This window comes from Strix aluco, chromosome 4 (genome assembly GCF_031877795.1).
Source record: "Strix aluco isolate bStrAlu1 chromosome 4, bStrAlu1.hap1, whole genome shotgun sequence".
NCBI classification, from domain to species: Eukaryota; Metazoa; Chordata; class Aves; order Strigiformes; family Strigidae; genus Strix; species Strix aluco.
In genome coordinates, this window is record NC_133934.1 from 128,768,655 (window position 1) to 128,785,394 (window position 16,740).

At 52.4% G+C, this 16,740-nt stretch overlaps 1 protein-coding gene across 1 annotated transcript in view; it reads left to right on the top strand.

The window, feature by feature from the left end:
* The window catches only part of NIN (ninein), a 64,755-nt gene that overhangs the window by 8,633 nt on the left and 39,382 nt on the right, over positions 1–16,740 (top strand). Inside the window, exons 3-4 of the mRNA XM_074821159.1 lie at positions 3,801–3,882; positions 11,276–11,445. Coding sequence (XP_074677260.1) covers positions 3,801–3,882; positions 11,276–11,445 — 252 coding nt within the window. The remainder of the gene's footprint in view (positions 1–3,800; positions 3,883–11,275; positions 11,446–16,740) is intronic.

Sequence of the window (16,740 nt, forward strand, 5' to 3'; positions counted from 1 at the left end):
TGCCCTTCCCGTCCGGCCTCCTGGCTCACGGGCCGCAGCGATGGCTGCGGTTATATCATTTGCAGATGGGGGTTAATTCGGGCACCTCCGGACGCTGCGCAAGGACTGTCCTTTGCGGCCGTCCTCGGGCAGGGACGGGGAGTTCAGGTTTCGCCCTGCCCCTGCGCTATTGCATTAGCCAGCCTGCAGCAAGGACACCGCGGCGTGGGGTTTCGCTCGTCAGCTCCCTTCGGTGCTTTGGCTGGTGACCTCTTGCAAATATAATCTCTCTGAGCCCGCTGGGACGCTGCTCCCTTTAATGCGCAGTGGCTTTTTGCATGCCAGGCAGGAGACTTGGTTGCAAGATTTCCCTGTTTCTGTGTCTTCCCCACCTGACATTTCCCTCCTTCCCACTTCCTCCCACTCTGGAGGGAGTTTGCAAGCAGGGACAGGACTTTGGGACAAGGACTCTGCTCAAAGGTGGAGAGGGAGCTGGAAGGAGCCACCGATGCTGGTTTGCCCCGGAGAGACTGAGGTTGCAATCTGCTGCTTTGCATTGCAGGGACAAATAGCAAGAAGCAGCAGGTAGCTTGGCACACGCACGCTCTCTTTCTAGTGCTAATAAGTCACGGCTCCGTAAGAAACTTGCTTTAAAGCAGGCGTCAAGATTTCTCAGAGGTGCTGGGGTTGCTCAGCAGCTGGCAGCTTGGTTGGCCCTTGATTACCATGGGGAAGCTGGGCTGAGCTTGCTATGTCTGTGTGGCATATTAGTCTTGTTTGCCTCTGTTTTACTTATTCTGGGAAAATTCTCCTCACCAGGGACTTAATGTGCCACCGGCACTGTGGAGAGCCCAGGTCTCGCTGTGGGGTTTGCAGGGACACGTGTCCTGTCCCTGATCCAGACTTCTGGGAGGGCACGAGCCACGCCACAACGTTGCCTCCCAAACTCCTCCGTGTTCGGGCTGGTTTGGATCAGCCCTTGGGTTGCTGTTCAAAGCCCGTGTGAGCAGATGCACGAGTTGGCAGTTCCAAAATACCCCAAATTCAGTTGAGCACGTTGAAAAGAGCGTTAAACTTTAAATATGCCAACAGTGTTTTGCTGCTGTATGCTTTCTGCCTTGTGTTTGTAAAGCTTTTGGGTTGGCTTGAGTGTCTGAGGCTGTTTTCCAGAAGCGGATGGTGCTTTGTGCAGCAGTGCTGCAGTTAGTGCTCTCCTCCCCAGGGCTATCCAGGCCCATCCTTTTGCTGGAGATGTTCTCTAAGCAAAAACCAAAGGCAGTTGCTGCAGACTCGTGCCTCCCACGTGGGCTGTCGCATCCCTGGAAGTGCCCCTTGCGCTTGTGGGGAGCCCACAGCCTCCCTGGCATGGGCTTTCCAGGTAAGAGTGTGACCCTCCGTGACAGCACGTGGGTGTTGGAGGTGTGTAGGTACCAAGCACACGCACAGGGGTGCTTTGTGATGTGGGCATCGCCTGGTCCGTATCTCCCGGGGATGCGCATCGCCCCTGCCTGCACACTGGCGTTTAAATTGGATGGGGATATAGAGCGAGGGCGTTGCTGGGGAGCTGTGGCAAAGGACTGTTTTCTTTAAAATATGAGATATTGTAGTGTTTGTGGCATTGCTGTCTTGGCTGGCTTGTACTTGAGCACCGCTCTAATTTTAACAGTTGCATTTCTCTGACTCTTTAAGTACTCTTTGTGTACAGACGTGCAGTGTCCAACGTCAAATGTGCAGCACAGATACTGTTTTTTCCTGATTACCTGGTGTTATGGTGGGCCAGAGGTTTTCCTGAAGAAAAATATCCCCCCCTCTGCCAGCTTGGGCTACATCCAGGGTTGGGTGCTGCCACTCAGAAGGGGTTGTGGGACCCCTCTGAGCCTGTGCAAGCACCCACTGTCGTGTCTCTACGCTGCCAATTTGCATTTTAAATCCTGCTGTGCAGCCGCCCACGGCGCTGGCATGGGGAGGGCTGGAGGATGGCCACGTCCTACCCCACAGTCTAATCTTCCAGGGGTTCCTTTGGACGTCATGGTCATGGTAAAATCGCTCTGCGGCCTCAGTGCCGGAGCCATCTGCCCCATGCGCAGCTGCGATGGTGAGGGCTCAGCCCCCCTTCCTCCTTCCTCCCCTTCGATAGTGCTCCTCGGCAAACGCAAGTTAGGGGGCTCGTTAGGCAGAGCAGGTTACATGTCAGTGGTGCTCTCCTCAGCTGCCCAGGTGGTTTTACTTGCCCTCTCATTTGGTGTGTTTGCATGAGTGATGCAAAGTGATTTTTTTTGTTTTATTTTCTTGCTGGAGCATGAGGTCCCATCCGAGGGACGGGCTCTGTCTGTCCCTGTGGCTGTTGTCAATGTTTCTTTCCCGAGAAGATCCCATGGGGAAGGGACCTGTTATTCGAACACCCTCATCTTTTATTCATCCTCATTTAGTCTAAATGTCAAGTTTTTTTTAATCAGGCAAATTCTCCTATCTCTGTAAACTGTCCTTTTGAAGTACACCAGAGTTTGGAAATGAATGGCAGCAATTAGTATTCAGATGAAGGCATCCCTGACAAGTTTCTTTGCTGAACATATTTCTAACTGTTTAATTACTGAGGGAGCCTGTGTTTAAAACCGCAGGGGTGATTTGCACCGCCTGAACTGTGGTGTGAGGTGCTCCCCTGCACGGGGGGGCCATGGCTGAGCCCCCAGCTCCGCTGTCATCCCCTGTCTGCCTGGGAGCACGTTGCTCTTTTTTGGGCTGGCTCAACCCTGAGAACAAACTGGCAAACTTCAGACCTGAACTTTGCTTCTTGTGCCTCCCCCAGCAGCATTCAAATCCCCTCTGACTGTGGCTCCTGCCCTTCGTTCTGCGTTCGCAGCAGTTGACTCTGCCAGCAAAGAGCAACCTCGGTGGGTTCTTTAAATGCAAAGTCTTTTGTTCAATGCTAAAAATTCTTCTAAGATTTATTTAGCCAAAAGGAATCGTAGCAGCCAGCTCTGCCTCGCCACTGACCCATGTCAAATAGCTTCCCCAGCTGTCCCTGGGTTTCCGTCCCCCACGGCTGGAATTGCTGACATTCCCCAGCGCGGCTGTGAAGGATGCTCCAGCCCCTTCACAACCATTCCTGGTGCTGAGGCAGGAAGCTTTCCAGGAAGCCACAGATAGAAAATGGGGGGGGAAAAAAAAAAAACCAAAAAAACCCCCAAAAAACGTGGTAGGATCATCCCTCCTTGTTTTTCCCATAGCCACACTCCAGACCTGGTATTTCCAGTCCAGCCCTTGCAGGGCTGCAGCAGACAGGAGCCGGGGCAGGGCTGTCCTGGAAAGGGTGCGACTTTCTGCCATCTGCTTTGGAAAGTGTTTTCTGAGGCTTAATTAGGGCAGCGGAGCATTTCCACAACGTAGTATGTCATCACAGGTCAGGACTGGTATCTCACTGTAGGAGCTGCTGACCCTGGCCAGGTCACCTCAAGCAATGGAGATGCTCCCTGGTCCTCAGGACATGTTATTTTGGCTTCTTGCTTGATGGAAAAACCCAAACCAATGCATTAAAGCAGTGGCTTTGAGTCATTTCATGCTAGCAATCGCTTTTTCCATGTGCTCAAAGATGCTGGCTGCGTCTTCATGCTGTTTGCTCTCATCTCACCAGGCCCCGAGACTGAACGAGCTGAGGTTCATTCGTGCCCCTCGCCGAGGTTGTCGGCACACGCAGGCGTGCTCTTGTTTTAGTGTGGTGGTCTGAGTGATTTGTATTGCTGCCTGCCTTCCTGCTGGATTATTGGCCCGATATTTAATTATCTGCACCAGCTGATTTCCTCCTTTCTTCCTTTTTTCCACAGGTCCACTTTGATCAATTTAAAGAAGCACTTATCCTCATCTTATCCAGAACCCTCTCAAATGAAGAGCACTTCCAAGAACCAGGTAAATACTAAAATTATCTAAAATAGTACATTTTCTTTGGCAAAGCAGACGTGGGTGGCTCTTGCAGAGGAACTTAGAAGAGAAAGTGCTTTTTAGGTGCTGAGATAAGCTCTTCTGCTTGGACGCTGAGACCTAGAGAGAAGGGAGGTCTGTTGTGGAGCCTTTTACAAAAGCGTTTTCTGAGCTATTAGATATTTATATCCCATGACCATGATCTAAATGCCTGGAGAGGCACGTGATGCCTGCACATAGACAGCTAACAGCACTTCAGATGCTCAAGATTGTCCCATGGCTGCTAAATGGGCTGAGGTCTCTCAATCCCACAACGCTTCTGGGGACCAGGGAGGCTTTAGGAGCATTCCAGCTGCAGCAGATAGTTACGGGCAGGCAATCAAATGGCTGCTTTAATGCTGCTGCTTTTCCTGGCTGGGGCTGGCACATCCCCTTGCCCTCCACTCGAGTGTTTTGGCTCTGAGGTGGTGAGAGCCTGGAAAGGCCCATCCTGACAGGAGGTTTGTGGGTTTGTGGGCAGCCGGTGCGCTCCTGCCGTGCCTCAGCTGGCGTGGGGATCTGTCTCGGGTTTTTGGTGAGGCCCTGCTGTGCCCCGTGCTGGTTTTGGATGCTACTCTGGTTTTGTGGAGGTTATAAAGGGGAAGCTCTCTGCAGGAGCTCCTCCTGGAGATGGGATGCTGGACACAGAAATACCCCTCCTGTCTAGTGCTGCTTTTTGTGTTTTTAAAGTCCATTCTGTTTTCTTGTGTCTGGGATAAGCAGAGTGAGCTCAGTCCCATAGGAAGCTACTCTGAGGTGACTGTATTTCTCCCTGGGGACGGTCAGTCTGGCCCAGAGATGCTTCTGAAGAAGATGAACCCTCTGACAAACCAGCTTGGGGCTGGTCGGAGAAAGCAGTGGGTGCTGCGAGTCCTCATTGTCCTGTTTTCTCCTTCCCTTTGTTTCAGCGTGCCTTGAAAATGTGGCTTTTTAGATCTTCGGCAGGAAATAGTGTCACAGCTTTGGTGTGTGCTCCCCCCCCGTCCCTGCCGTGCACAAGGGGCTGGTGGTACTGGGAGCACTGGGGAGGTGTGGGGCCAGGGTGAGGGCTGAGCCCCTGCAGCTCCAGCTGGAGCTGGGGGGGGCTGAGGTCTGCCTGGTGTCACACCTGTATGTAAATCCCTAATCCTGCCTTTGGAGCAGTGGGGGTGTGAAATCCCCAAAGGAGAAAACAGCTTAGCAAGGAGGGAGAGGGAAACTCCAGGTTTCCTCTCCTGGAGCATCGATCTCAGCTGGAGCATCCCACACTTGAGAGCACAGCCTGTCAACAAAATTACAACTTTCCCCCTTAAATAAGCTGCAAAAACCGCAGGGCCCAAGAGGTACAATTGATGGATTTATTTTTTTTTTCCCACCCCTCGTTTCCAAAGCTCTTCATGCTTAGAGGGAGATGGGTGATAACAGCTCTTGCACCCAGCATCACTTAATACAATTTCCTGATGCAGGTCAGTGGGTGTTTGGGAGTGAAGGGGGAGCCTCGCTGGTGCCTGGTGAGGGGTCGGGTCTGCTGCGATCCCTTCCAGCCCCTCGGAAAGAAGCTGGCATGGAGCAGAAGGCAGCCCCAGCACCCCAGCGAACCAGAACTAATCCAGCACTCTGCATTTATTGGGGAATCATATGGCTGAGAAGCTCTGGCTTGATTTAAATATAAATAAATCTTCTAGAAAGGGCTAAATTTGGGGTTATCGCAGGGGAAATTACAAGTGCAGACGGCAAGAGGCTGCGTTGGAGCCGGAGAGCCCTCCTTGGGGACATGTTTGTCAACTGGGTTTTGCATGGCAGGTAATCAAAGGGCATGCGGTGCAGGTAGGGAGCCTGCGCCGGGCAGGCCTGGGAGGCATTTATTTTTAATGCGTTTTGACAGGTCGGTTAACGCCAAAGTCTTTGCTTCTTTTAATTTAGATCAAACTCGAGATTTGGAGAACAAGCTGCTTTGTGCGGTTGGTGTCAAACTGTCAGTGACTGTGGAAACACTGGTGTTACAGCCCGCCCCGGGCTTGGGAAAAATTAAGAGCTCCAAATCATATCATTTAAATGAAAATTTAATTGGGGGGGGGGGGGGGGAAACCAAGAAAAACACAGATTTTTTTAAGGCCGTTTGCTGCATCGGCGGAGTTTGCTCTGCAAGGAAGTGGCCATGTGCCCTGATGCTGTGGTTTTACTCTGGGATTTGGGTGATGGGAAGGTCCCTTGGGTCTGTGAGCAGCCCGAGGGCTTGTGTCTTTGCTCTCCAAACCAGCTGCTCCCCTGCAGCCCCCAGCCAGCCTGTGCTACCCAGCCAAGGGGACCTGGCAGGGGACAGCATCGTTGTCCCCATGGGTGCAGAGGAGCTGGTTCAGGGAGGACGGCTCAGCACAAGGAGCCTGTGGGTGACAGGGCAGTCCCTGGGGTCACAGCGGGACCCACGGGCTGGGGACAAGGAACTAAAACTACCGTGGGATGCAAAAACAGTTCTTGCAGAAGTGTCTGATGGGGGTTTCCCTGTTTTAGGGGGGAAGCAGCAGGTGGAAGAGGCACTCAGGCTTGCAGAGAGCAGCTGATAGATTTATTTTTCTTTTCTTGGCAAAGAAGCTAAGCTCCCTTTCCGAAGGGAAGGCTGGCAGGAGGATGGTCCTGGCGTGCTGCGGGCACTGTGCCTGGGAAGCAGCCCTGACAACGAAGGCAGGCAGAGTTCCCAGCGCTGCTGTCATCAGCTCTGTCCCCTCGAGGATGTTGGTGTGGGGACACAGACCCAGCTGCAAACCAGAGCATCCCCCGGCCAGGAAAACCCCAGCTCTGCCAGGAAGTGGCGTGGCTGGGCAAAGGAATGGGGGAGACTCTGGGAAAAGCAGAAAAAAGCCTTAAAATAGTGCTTATTTTAGTGGTTACTTTAACTCCTGCAAGCAGGAGCATGACTGCTGGGGATACCTGTCACCCCCAGCAGCACCGTGGGCCTTGGCAAAGCTGCCTGACAAAGGTGGTGTGTGGGGATGAATTGCAGCTCAAATTAGCGGGGAGATGCTGCCACAGGGCCAGGGGCTGAGCCTGTGGCTGCTGGGAGCCTCATGGGACCTGGGTTAGGTGCTGCTGCCACCGATGCTCTTTGTCCATGGGTCTCTGTAACAGTGAAAGGGGGGTCTGGGGACAATAAAATAGATTTAAGGGAGGGGAAAGAAAAAAAAAATCAGTTATGTGGGTGATTAGGGAACTAAAAAAAAGTAATCAGGCTTTTTTCCTCCCCATTATGGCAAATAAAGTCAGCTCTGTGTGGAAGCCTGGATAGGGAGGGATTACTGGGGTGGAGTGCAGGATTACGGGAACACCCAGGACAAATTAAAGAGCAGTTTGACGCCATCCTCCCCGCGGTCACAAGGGGCTGTTGGTTTTTTTTTTTTCCTTCCCAGCACATGGAGACAACAGAACTGCCCTCCTGAAGAGGAGCTGGTGGGGATGATGCTCTTGCAGGAATCCCATCTGTGGGGGAAAGTTTGCTGGTGTGGCTGCAAAGGTCGGGCTCTGCAAGCAGGTTTGGCTGGGGACAGGTATAAAAGCAGTCCCACCACTGGGATGAGAGTGATTTAGGCACAGACAATGCTTCTGGGACAAAATGCATTGGTTTTGGGTCATGGTGCCCTGGACAGGGTCCCCAGCAGCTGCTGCTCCTCCTCTTGGCCTTGGTTGCTGAGCCCAAAGTGTGAAATAGGGACTAGAAAGAGTTTAGGCAGTACCTGGTGTCTCGGGGGATTAGGATTTAGCAGATCCTAGCTGCGATGTGCTTTGCCCAGTGGTAGGCTGGCTGCTGCTGCGAGGAGGATCCCTCCCTTCCAAATCTTAAGTGGCAGAGAAATTAATTTTGCCTCTAAACGACGGGTTTGCAGCATGAGGGTCTTCCTCCTCTTAAACCCCCTTTTGTCTGAGCTCGATGGCTTTGATGCTGGGCCCAGGAAAATGCTGCTTGCCATCAAGGGGAGTCCCCCCCCTCTTCCCCAAGCATCTGAGGGCAGAGCAGGATTTTGAAATGACTTATCTAGTGCAGAAAGGCAGAAAATCAAGTGTAAATCTCTAACCATGGAGACGTTTAACTGCTGAGATGGATGGGGTGGGGGAGCGAGCCAGGGAATTGATGGCTTCTGTGTGCAGAATTGGGGAGGGGGGGTTTCTTGTGAAATGCAGATTATGGGGTTTGGGGTTTTTTTTTTCAGGGGGCATTTTGGGGGCCACAAACCCCCCTGGGCAGTGGGGCAGGGAAGTGAAAGATTTGCACTCTCGGTGGCTTCTGCTCTCACCCCCAGCCCAGGGGCAGTTCAGGGGGGCAGATCAGACCCCAGTGTCTAATTAGGCACCAGCTCCGGAGCGTGTGTTTTACTAAGCCTGTGTGTTGCCGAGGGCTGTAGGAAGCAGGGAGGGTTCGACCTATTTTCTTTTTCTTTTTTTTTCCCTTTCTTGGCGGTTTGTCAGCCGCACAATAGCGAGGGTCTGTGAGGAGCAGCATGTCCTCTTGCCTCTGGTTGCAGATGGGGGTACCAGAGGTCAGACTCAAGCGAGAGCAGCCTCCCCTCAGTGTTCAATACAGGGGTATATTTTACAGTGTTTGGGATAAATAGCACACAGGGCTGTCTCATGGGCATCTGCCTCACTGAAAGCGTTGATTTTGACAATCTCCCTCCTGTTTCCTCATGTGCCTTTGAAAAGCACGTGTGGATTGAGTTGCTCTTTCCATCCTTCCTCATCAGTTTTGGCTGGTAACGAGAAACTCCAGTTCATCTTGTCGGTGAACTTTGTGTTTGTGGAGCACAGGTTGCTGCTTTTTGCTGGCACGTGAGCTCAGCTTTTGCTAAATACTGGGGATGGTGGGAACATTGAGGACACCTGCTGCTGTTCTGGGGATTTGAGTTGGGAAAGCAGGAGGGCCGGAGGGATTTAGAAGATGCAGCACATAGGGGAGGTATCCACGCACACATGGTCTGGAGATGATGGCACCCAGGCCTTTCTGCAAAGGAGACGGGTCCGTGCTCCCTGGGATGGGGCTGCAGGATGTGGTCCCTTACACCAGTGCGGTGCCTGTGGCCCCGTAACACCAGGGCTTTGTTCTGCACCGTGCACCTGGCAGCCAAAGGCATGAAGGTGCACGGGGGCTTGCAGGGGAAGAGCTGTAACCCAGTGTTAATGAAAGCACCCTGGCTCTAGAAACGGGATTTCAGGGTGCCTGAGCTGGGATCCCCTCGGTAGCTGGGCTCAGGCACAACCTATTTCAAAGTCAGAGCTTTGCAAGGCAGGAGCAAACTTTCTGCTGTTCTCAAACTGTGAAGGGTCACCTTTCCCTCCCAGAGATGTTCTCAGGCCTCACAATTTTTCCATTGAAAAGGAAAACCAAGCACAGCCAGGTGCTCAGGCCAAAGAGGAGGGAGAAATCAGCTGCCAGCCTCCAAATGCTTAAAACACAAAAGCGGGGAGATGGTCCTGTTTCCCTGCTCACTGTTAAAGTGCTTGCAGGGTGGCACGGTGTGAGGGCACTGGTGTTTCCATATACAGCTGGATTTTCAGCTGCAGCAGTGGTTAAACACGCTGTCGGGGTGGGGGGTTGGAAACAGGACTCTTCTGAGCATTGGGAAATCCAGAAGGAAATTAAGCCATAGCTTCATTATTGCTAAATTACCGCTCCTTTTCCCCCACATCTTTCCAAAGACAGATGGGCACAGAGGTGTGTTCCTGTCTTAGAGGAGGAAAAAATTATTTCTCAAAAAAAAAAAAAGTAAAACAGAAGTCCCCCCCAGCCCTCTTCTGTGAGGGCGGGGAGATGGCAGGGAGAAAATAAATGGGTGAATGAGTAGCCACAAATATTAGCATTTCAGAGAGAGCTGCTTGATGGAGATTGTTCACCACCGGGCAGGCTTTAATAGGAGTGATAAGGTTTGCTTTTGTTCTCGGGCTCTTACTTAATCAGCCTGTCTCGTTGCGATTTTTCTATCGGCACACTTCATCACACAACTTTCATGTGCGAGTCCCAGCTGCAGCAAATCTTGTTAAAATGGCCTTGTTCAAACACGGGCGCCGGGTTTGTTCCCTAGAGCTGCAATATGGATGGATGGAGTGCAAGGCTGGAGGAATCAAAGGACTCCTAGTCCTGTGTATTTTATAATTCATTGCATAGCTAAGTTGCAGAATATTTTTCCTCTAACAAGCTTGAAGCCTTCTTCCATATCTAAAGGAATATTATCCAAGGAGGCATTTGGGCAGGGGGGTTTAGAGACTGTTTGTCAATGATTGAACAGCTTCCCTGCTCCTTATTAGTATTGTACTCTTACATTTATTTTGTACCAGAGCACTCTGCAAATAAAATTTTAAAAAGCTGCTGCTCTTGCCACTGCCTCGGTGCGCTGCAAGTGGCGGAAAATAAAGATGATCGAGTCCTGGGGGGGGGGGGCAGGTTTCGATGGTAAGGTTAGCAAACACTGAAACAAAGCATGGCAGAGAGCCTTTCCCTAATTGAATCCCTGGTTAATTTGGTCCTCTGTTTAATTTGCACCCTGCTCCAGACGTCGGATGATTGTCACTGAAAATAGCCCAAAACGTGCTTATTTATTTTTTGTTTTGATCCCTGTCCACGAGTGCTCCTGGATAATTCAGTCCCCGAAGGCAGGAGCTTGCTGCTGGAAGCTGGAGCCGGGGAATGCGAGCGGAGCCCTCTGTAATTAGATGATGACTCCAAAGGGTTATTTAGATCTTGCAGTTGGCATTAGTTGCACAGCACAAGCTGGGACCTGCCTGGCCGTCGCCTGGATCAGCTGCTCGTGTCGGCCCCCAGGAGACGTTTGCCTCCAAACTTGCCCAATTTTTTTCCACTCGCCAGGTTGTTTTTACACTTTTAATCGAGCTGTGATTTAAATCCACCGAAAGCAGCAACGGTTGCCCAGGTGTCTGCATAATCTGGAGACTTGAGTTGCTGAAGTGCAACGCTGTCCCTAATTAAACCTGCCCGTCGCTGGTAATGAAGATTACTGCAAGGAGGAGAGACCTAATGGACTTCATATCTGAGGCTGTTTGCAAGGTTGAGGGGTTTTAACCATCCTGTTAATGGAGCAAATGTGATCCTGGAATTGGGGAAGGGTGAGGAGGGTGGAGCCCTGATTCCACTTTGCAAGTCTGGGTTATTTTTTTTTTGGAGCAGGACTAATTCCAACCCATCAGGCCTGATGCCACGGTGAGGGTAGTGGTCCTGAAAAGGAGCCTGCCCACAGGGAATAGTGCTGGCAAATATTGCTGCTCAAAATGCTGCAAGATCCTGCTGTGACCCAGGAGCTGGATCTGCAAAAAAAAAAAAAAAAATCATGTTGCTGATGCGCTTTGTTCTTGAATTTCACAGATTCTTCCCCAGAAGCGCAGCCCAAGTACATCAAAGGTGGCAAACGCTACGGCCGTCGGTCCCTGCCGGAGTTCCAGGAGTCGGTGGAGGACTTTGCCGAGGTGACCGTCATCGAGCCGCTGAGCGAGGAAGCGCATCCCCCACACATCGCCTCCAGCGGCTGCGAGGAGGTGAGCGGCAAGGGGCTGGGCTGTACCCCTCAAATGCCACTGCTCCCCACACCATCCTGAGGTGGTTTGGATGTCCTTGGGGTCTTCCAAGCAAAGGCACCTCCCTTGTTCCAGCCTAAATTCCCCTCCGTGGGAAGCCGGGGAGGAGCCGGGCTCGCACGGTGCCGGCGCCGCTGGCCTCGCCGTGCTCCCGGCTGCAGCGCGGGCCGGTAATTAAGCAAGGGCTGTAATGCTGCCTCTGTGGCTAACGAAGCGTGGGCTGGGAGCTAAGCGAGCAGAAGGAGCACGTCCTCATCTATTAGCTCATCTGCAAAACCCCGGCCGTGGCTCCGGCGCGCTCTGGTAGAGGCGATGGGGAGGAGGGTTGGTGAGCAGCAGAGCTCAGCAGCAGGCGGCTGCCTTGGGATGGTGCCGAAATTCAGAGCCACCAGCTTCTCCTTCCAGTCTTCTTGTTTTCCCAACAAAACTTGCGTGCAGGAGCACCAAAGCAGAATGCTGACCGCTCCGAGAGCTGCACAGCTCTCGGCAGCCCCCATACCCCGTGTATGCCTGTACATATGCTTGCTCAAAAATCCAGTTTTCTTTTCCCCTGTTTTTGTTATCAAAATTTGCGGCTCTCTTTGTGCTAGTCCTTTCAACCCCAGAATCTCCTCTTGCTTCTCCAGCACAGAATAGCAAAAGGTCTTCACCTTCACCTGTGGTTGGGTTTGGTGTGCGTTAGCATACGGCCACAGCAGCGTTTCCTCGGAGCTGGGCTGGTTCCAGCCTGCCCTGGTTTGCCACGTATTGTTGATTCAGTGTTGCGTGTTCAGGAGCACGTGGTGGGAGTTTTCCAGTGGGAAGGAGAAACGCTGCTGCTTTCTCCCCTCTTCTGGCTCCTGGCTTTATTTGTGCTTTCCTAGAGGCTGGGGGGCTCTGCAGGCACCTGCATGAGGGGGATACCCAACCCTGCACGGGGAAGCAAGGGAGAAATTTCCAGTTTCCAGTGTTATTCCTATGTGGCTCAGCTTAAAAATAATAATAAAAAACTTGAAGAAAAGCTTTTTCCACCAGAACCATCTGCTTCTCCCTGCTCTTGGTAACCTTTGCTCACTGCCACAGCTCATCCATCTCCTGGTGCTGGCCACATGGGCTGCCCTGACCTTGAAATCAATGTTAATCTGCCCATAACCCCCAGGGAGGTGATGCCCTTGATGGAAGAGGCTACTCTAATCTTACTCCCTCTGTTCTAGCTGTCAAGGAGGTGTAAAAGACTAGTCCATTAACAAAGTCAGTCAATTAACTCCACTGGTATGTAGCTGTGCTCCCTGTTGGCCCAGTCTCCCGGTGTGAACTCTTGTTGCACCTTTTGGGGTGGATGGGATGGTTAATTCTCTTGCAACCTGAGTAAAACCAGGCTAAGTTTGTAAAAGCCCTGCTTTCCAACTTTATCAGCATTACTATCTTGTCTCTAAAAGCAGATCCTCCTGGTATGCATAGAAATGAGTTGCTTGAAGGTACTGGGGGGGTCCCGGGGCTGAAATGCTGGGTGGTGTTGGAGACTCCTGATGCCCTGACTTCTTGGGGCTTGGCACAACTAGCAGCCTTTGCCCAGTTTTCTCCTGTTGCACATATAGACACGCTGCTGCCTGAGCTCCACAAGCCTGCCTCCAGCCCAGGGTGTTTTGTTGGCTTGAGAACTGGGGCAGTGTGGCTTAATTGGTGCTTTCTTTCAACTGATGCCAATTAAAAGGTCTCAGGCTCTGTCTGAGAAGTTTCCTTCCCCTTCTCATCTCTGTAAACATGAGAGGAGAGGCTGGAGGGCTGCCCAGAGAGGCTCTGTGACCTCCATTCCCAGTGGCTTTCCAGGTGCCACTGGACAAAGTCATGACTAGCTGGGTCTGAATTCAGCATTGACCCTGCTGTGAGCAGAGGGTGGTGTAGGGATCCTGAGGTTCCCTCTGACTGCATGAGTTTGTCCCCACAGATGCTACCAGGCTAATGGGTGATGAGAAACAAGTGGCTCTGGCAGCTTTATGGATGCGGTGCTAATGGAGCTGCAGCCATGAAAGCATCTAGAATTGCAGTGTGAAAGCTTGTAGTGGTTAAAGTTGCGCACCTGAGCTGCAGTGCTGGGTCCAGCTCTGGGGGCACCAACATCAGAAGGACACGGACCTGCTCGAGCGGGGCCAGAGGAGGCCACGAAGATGCTTGGGGGGCTGGAGCACCCCCCTGTGAGGACAGGCCGAGAGAGTTGGGGGGGTTCAGCTGGAGAAGAGAAGGCTCCGGGGAGACCTTAGAGCGGCCTCCCAGGACTGAAAGGGGCTACAGGAAAGCGGGGAGGGACTCTTGATCAGGGGTGTAGGGATAGGACAAGGGGTAACAGTTTTAAACTGAAAGAGGGGAGATTTAGATTAGATGTAAGGAAGAAATTCTTCCCTGTGAGGGTGGTGAGGCCCTGGCACAGGTTGCCCAGAGAAGCTGTGGCTGCCCCCTCCCTGGAAGGGTTCAAGGCCAGGTTGGACGGGGCTTTGGGCAACCTGGTCTAGTGGAAGGTGTCCCTGCCCGTGGCAGGGGGTTGGGACTGGAGTATCTTTAAGGTCCATTCCAACCCAAACCATCCCATGATTTGATGGCCCTGGCTGCCACTTGAGCTTGTTTGTCCTGAGCTCTTGATACAGATGATGGGTCTTGGTGGGTTGGGAATTGCTGTGTCCTTGCTTTCATTTCCCCTTTGCCTTGCGTTACACCTGATGATGACCTGTGGTGGTGGTGCAGGGTTGGGATGGGCAGCAGGTTTGGTGGCCATGGGATACCAACCCTGAGCTGGTGGTAGGGCAGCAGCACCCTTTGGCTCATGGGTTCCCAGTAGTGCACCCCTGGGTCAGACATGGCTAGTCTTAAGGCCATGCTGACTTCCAAACCTCAGCACAGGGCATCTGTCATCTCCCCCAGCTGCTGTCTCTGCTCCAGGAAAGGTTCCTTCTACTTGTAGGTTGTAGAAACAGCTGTTATGTCCTAGTTCTGTCCCTTCAGTGCCCGCTGAAGCCACTTGCTCCCCAGACATCCCTTGCTTGCTTCTGCATAGAGCAGTTTCCAGCATGGCACGGCCTCTCAGAGCAAAACCTTCTTGGAGGATCAGGCTGAAACTTTGTCTTCAGGTCCTCGATGTACAAATGTGAGGCTCCTGAAGTGCAACTGTCCTGTAAAGCCAGGATCTGCAGATAATAGCTCAGGATAGCGCTTGCTCCCAGCAGAAGTGCATTATTGATGTGACTCTGGTGCTTTGCAGCTGAAGGCAACTGGGAAAGCAGGGTGTGGAGATTTGCCATCTTTTAGGAGTCTCTGCTCTGGCTGCTCAGACCAGGGAGCTGATCTCTGGGCAAGCACGCAGGGAGGGAGAAGTGGGAACCGTTAGCGTTGGTGCGAAGGCTCACCTTGCCGCGTGCAAAGCAGAACGGGCTCAGCGTGCGCTCCTGATCGTCATTTTAATTAGCAATATATTCTGATGGAGAACAAAGATCTGTCTTGCTGAAGCAGATGGCGGGGGGTGAGGGGGAGAGGTTGCTGCCTTTTTATGGGGAGAGGCCACCGCGAGCAAACGACATAGGCTGCAGATGCTCGCCCGGGCCCCGAGCTGGAGGGCGGCAAGCATTGAAAGCCACGGCCATCTGCTCCTCGGCCCGGCCAAGCACGCGCCTGCCCAAATAATAATAATGCATTCCTGGGATCCCCGCTCCCGCACGCAGCCCGCCGATGTCTGTGTGACCCGCATCCAGCTGTAGCACCGCCGGGGCCGGGGAAACAATGCCGTGCCTGACATCGGGATGCGCCGGCCCCCCTTTGTCCTCCCACCGGCGGTGGCTGACCCTGAGCCCCCGCCGCACAAAGGGACCCCCTTGCCCTCCACAGCGGGGCCCCGGCACGGGGAGGGAGGTCACACGAGCTCCCTGGGGTTGGTGGCAGTGGGTTACCAGCCCACAGACACCCCCCTCCCTATATTCAGGCTCTTCAGTTGTTGATATTTATGGAGTTTGTGTGTGCTGTGGTTTGGGGCTCTTGGTTTTGAGGCAAGTCCTTGAAGTGAGAGGGTCTGGTGCTAAATGGTTTAGATCTGATTCTATATAAAAACATATACGTTGCTTACACAAAAAGACTTGGACACAGCAGTGGACCCCCCCTTCTGAGCATCACTGCCTGGTTTCGCCTCAGTTTGCCCCCCCACCAAGGACAAGGATGAGCAACCGCAGGGTGGTAGCTCTGCCTGGCACCCAAGAGACCTTCTCTCAGCACCCAGTTGACCGTTGCAGGCACTTGTGGGCTGGAACGGTGTCAACTCATTCATTTTTGGGTTGTTTTCTGCCTTAAGGCCATGCTGACTTAAAACAAAGGCTGTTTTCTGCCTTTGCAGACAGTAATTTCACGGTACCTGTTGCTCCAGCTCCTGCTTTTTGTGTGCTCACCCTGATGGTTTATCAGGCAAACCAGGAATCTGCCACGTTAACGCCTTGATGGTGGTACTAGCAGAACAGCACTTGTTTGGGCTAAAATCCTCAGCTTTCTAGTGCGATATTATGTACATTCTTGGCTTTGTCCAGAATGTCCAGCCGAGCCTCAGGTTCCAGATCTGCCTGTGACCTCCTGCCTCTGGCAGGCTGATTTCTGCCAGAAGCCTGCCTGGGAAAGCAAAGCTTAAGCTCCCCTCTCCATCCGAGGGTCTCCCCAATTCCTGCCCTGTGTCTGGCCCTGAAAGCAGGGGGGTACATCGAGATGCTGCACAGCAGCCAACGGCTCTTGCCTGGACCAACAGATGAAACAGGAGCAAGTGGCAGAGCTAAAAAAAGTCCAGTGACCTAATCCAGTTTCCATGGTAACGTTGTAGATTAATGGCTTTTAGCTGTAATCTGAATGAGATGTATTGAACTTTTATATGATGATTTAGAGCCTCTTTATGTCCTGGGTGACTTTGACTTCAAATCCATCAGTCACGTGCGTGGAGAAGTATCCACTTGTAACGGTGGAGAAGTAACATCTGCCGATGCTGCTGCTAAACCAGAAGTTAATATTGCTGAGCATCGCGTGCGAGTAAATACCCTCCACTGGTACAAGGGTGGTAGACACAAGACAACGTGTAGTACATGGGGAAATCTTTTTAAACAACCGACTTCTGCCCTTTTCCTGGTGCTGCCTGAGCTGATCTGGTATTGCCACAGAGGAAGTGGGATGGCTTAAGACCAGCAAAATTCACCATCCCTGGATGTGTTTAAGGGTCGTTTAGATGAGATGTTGGGGGATGTGGTGTAGGGGAGAACTTTG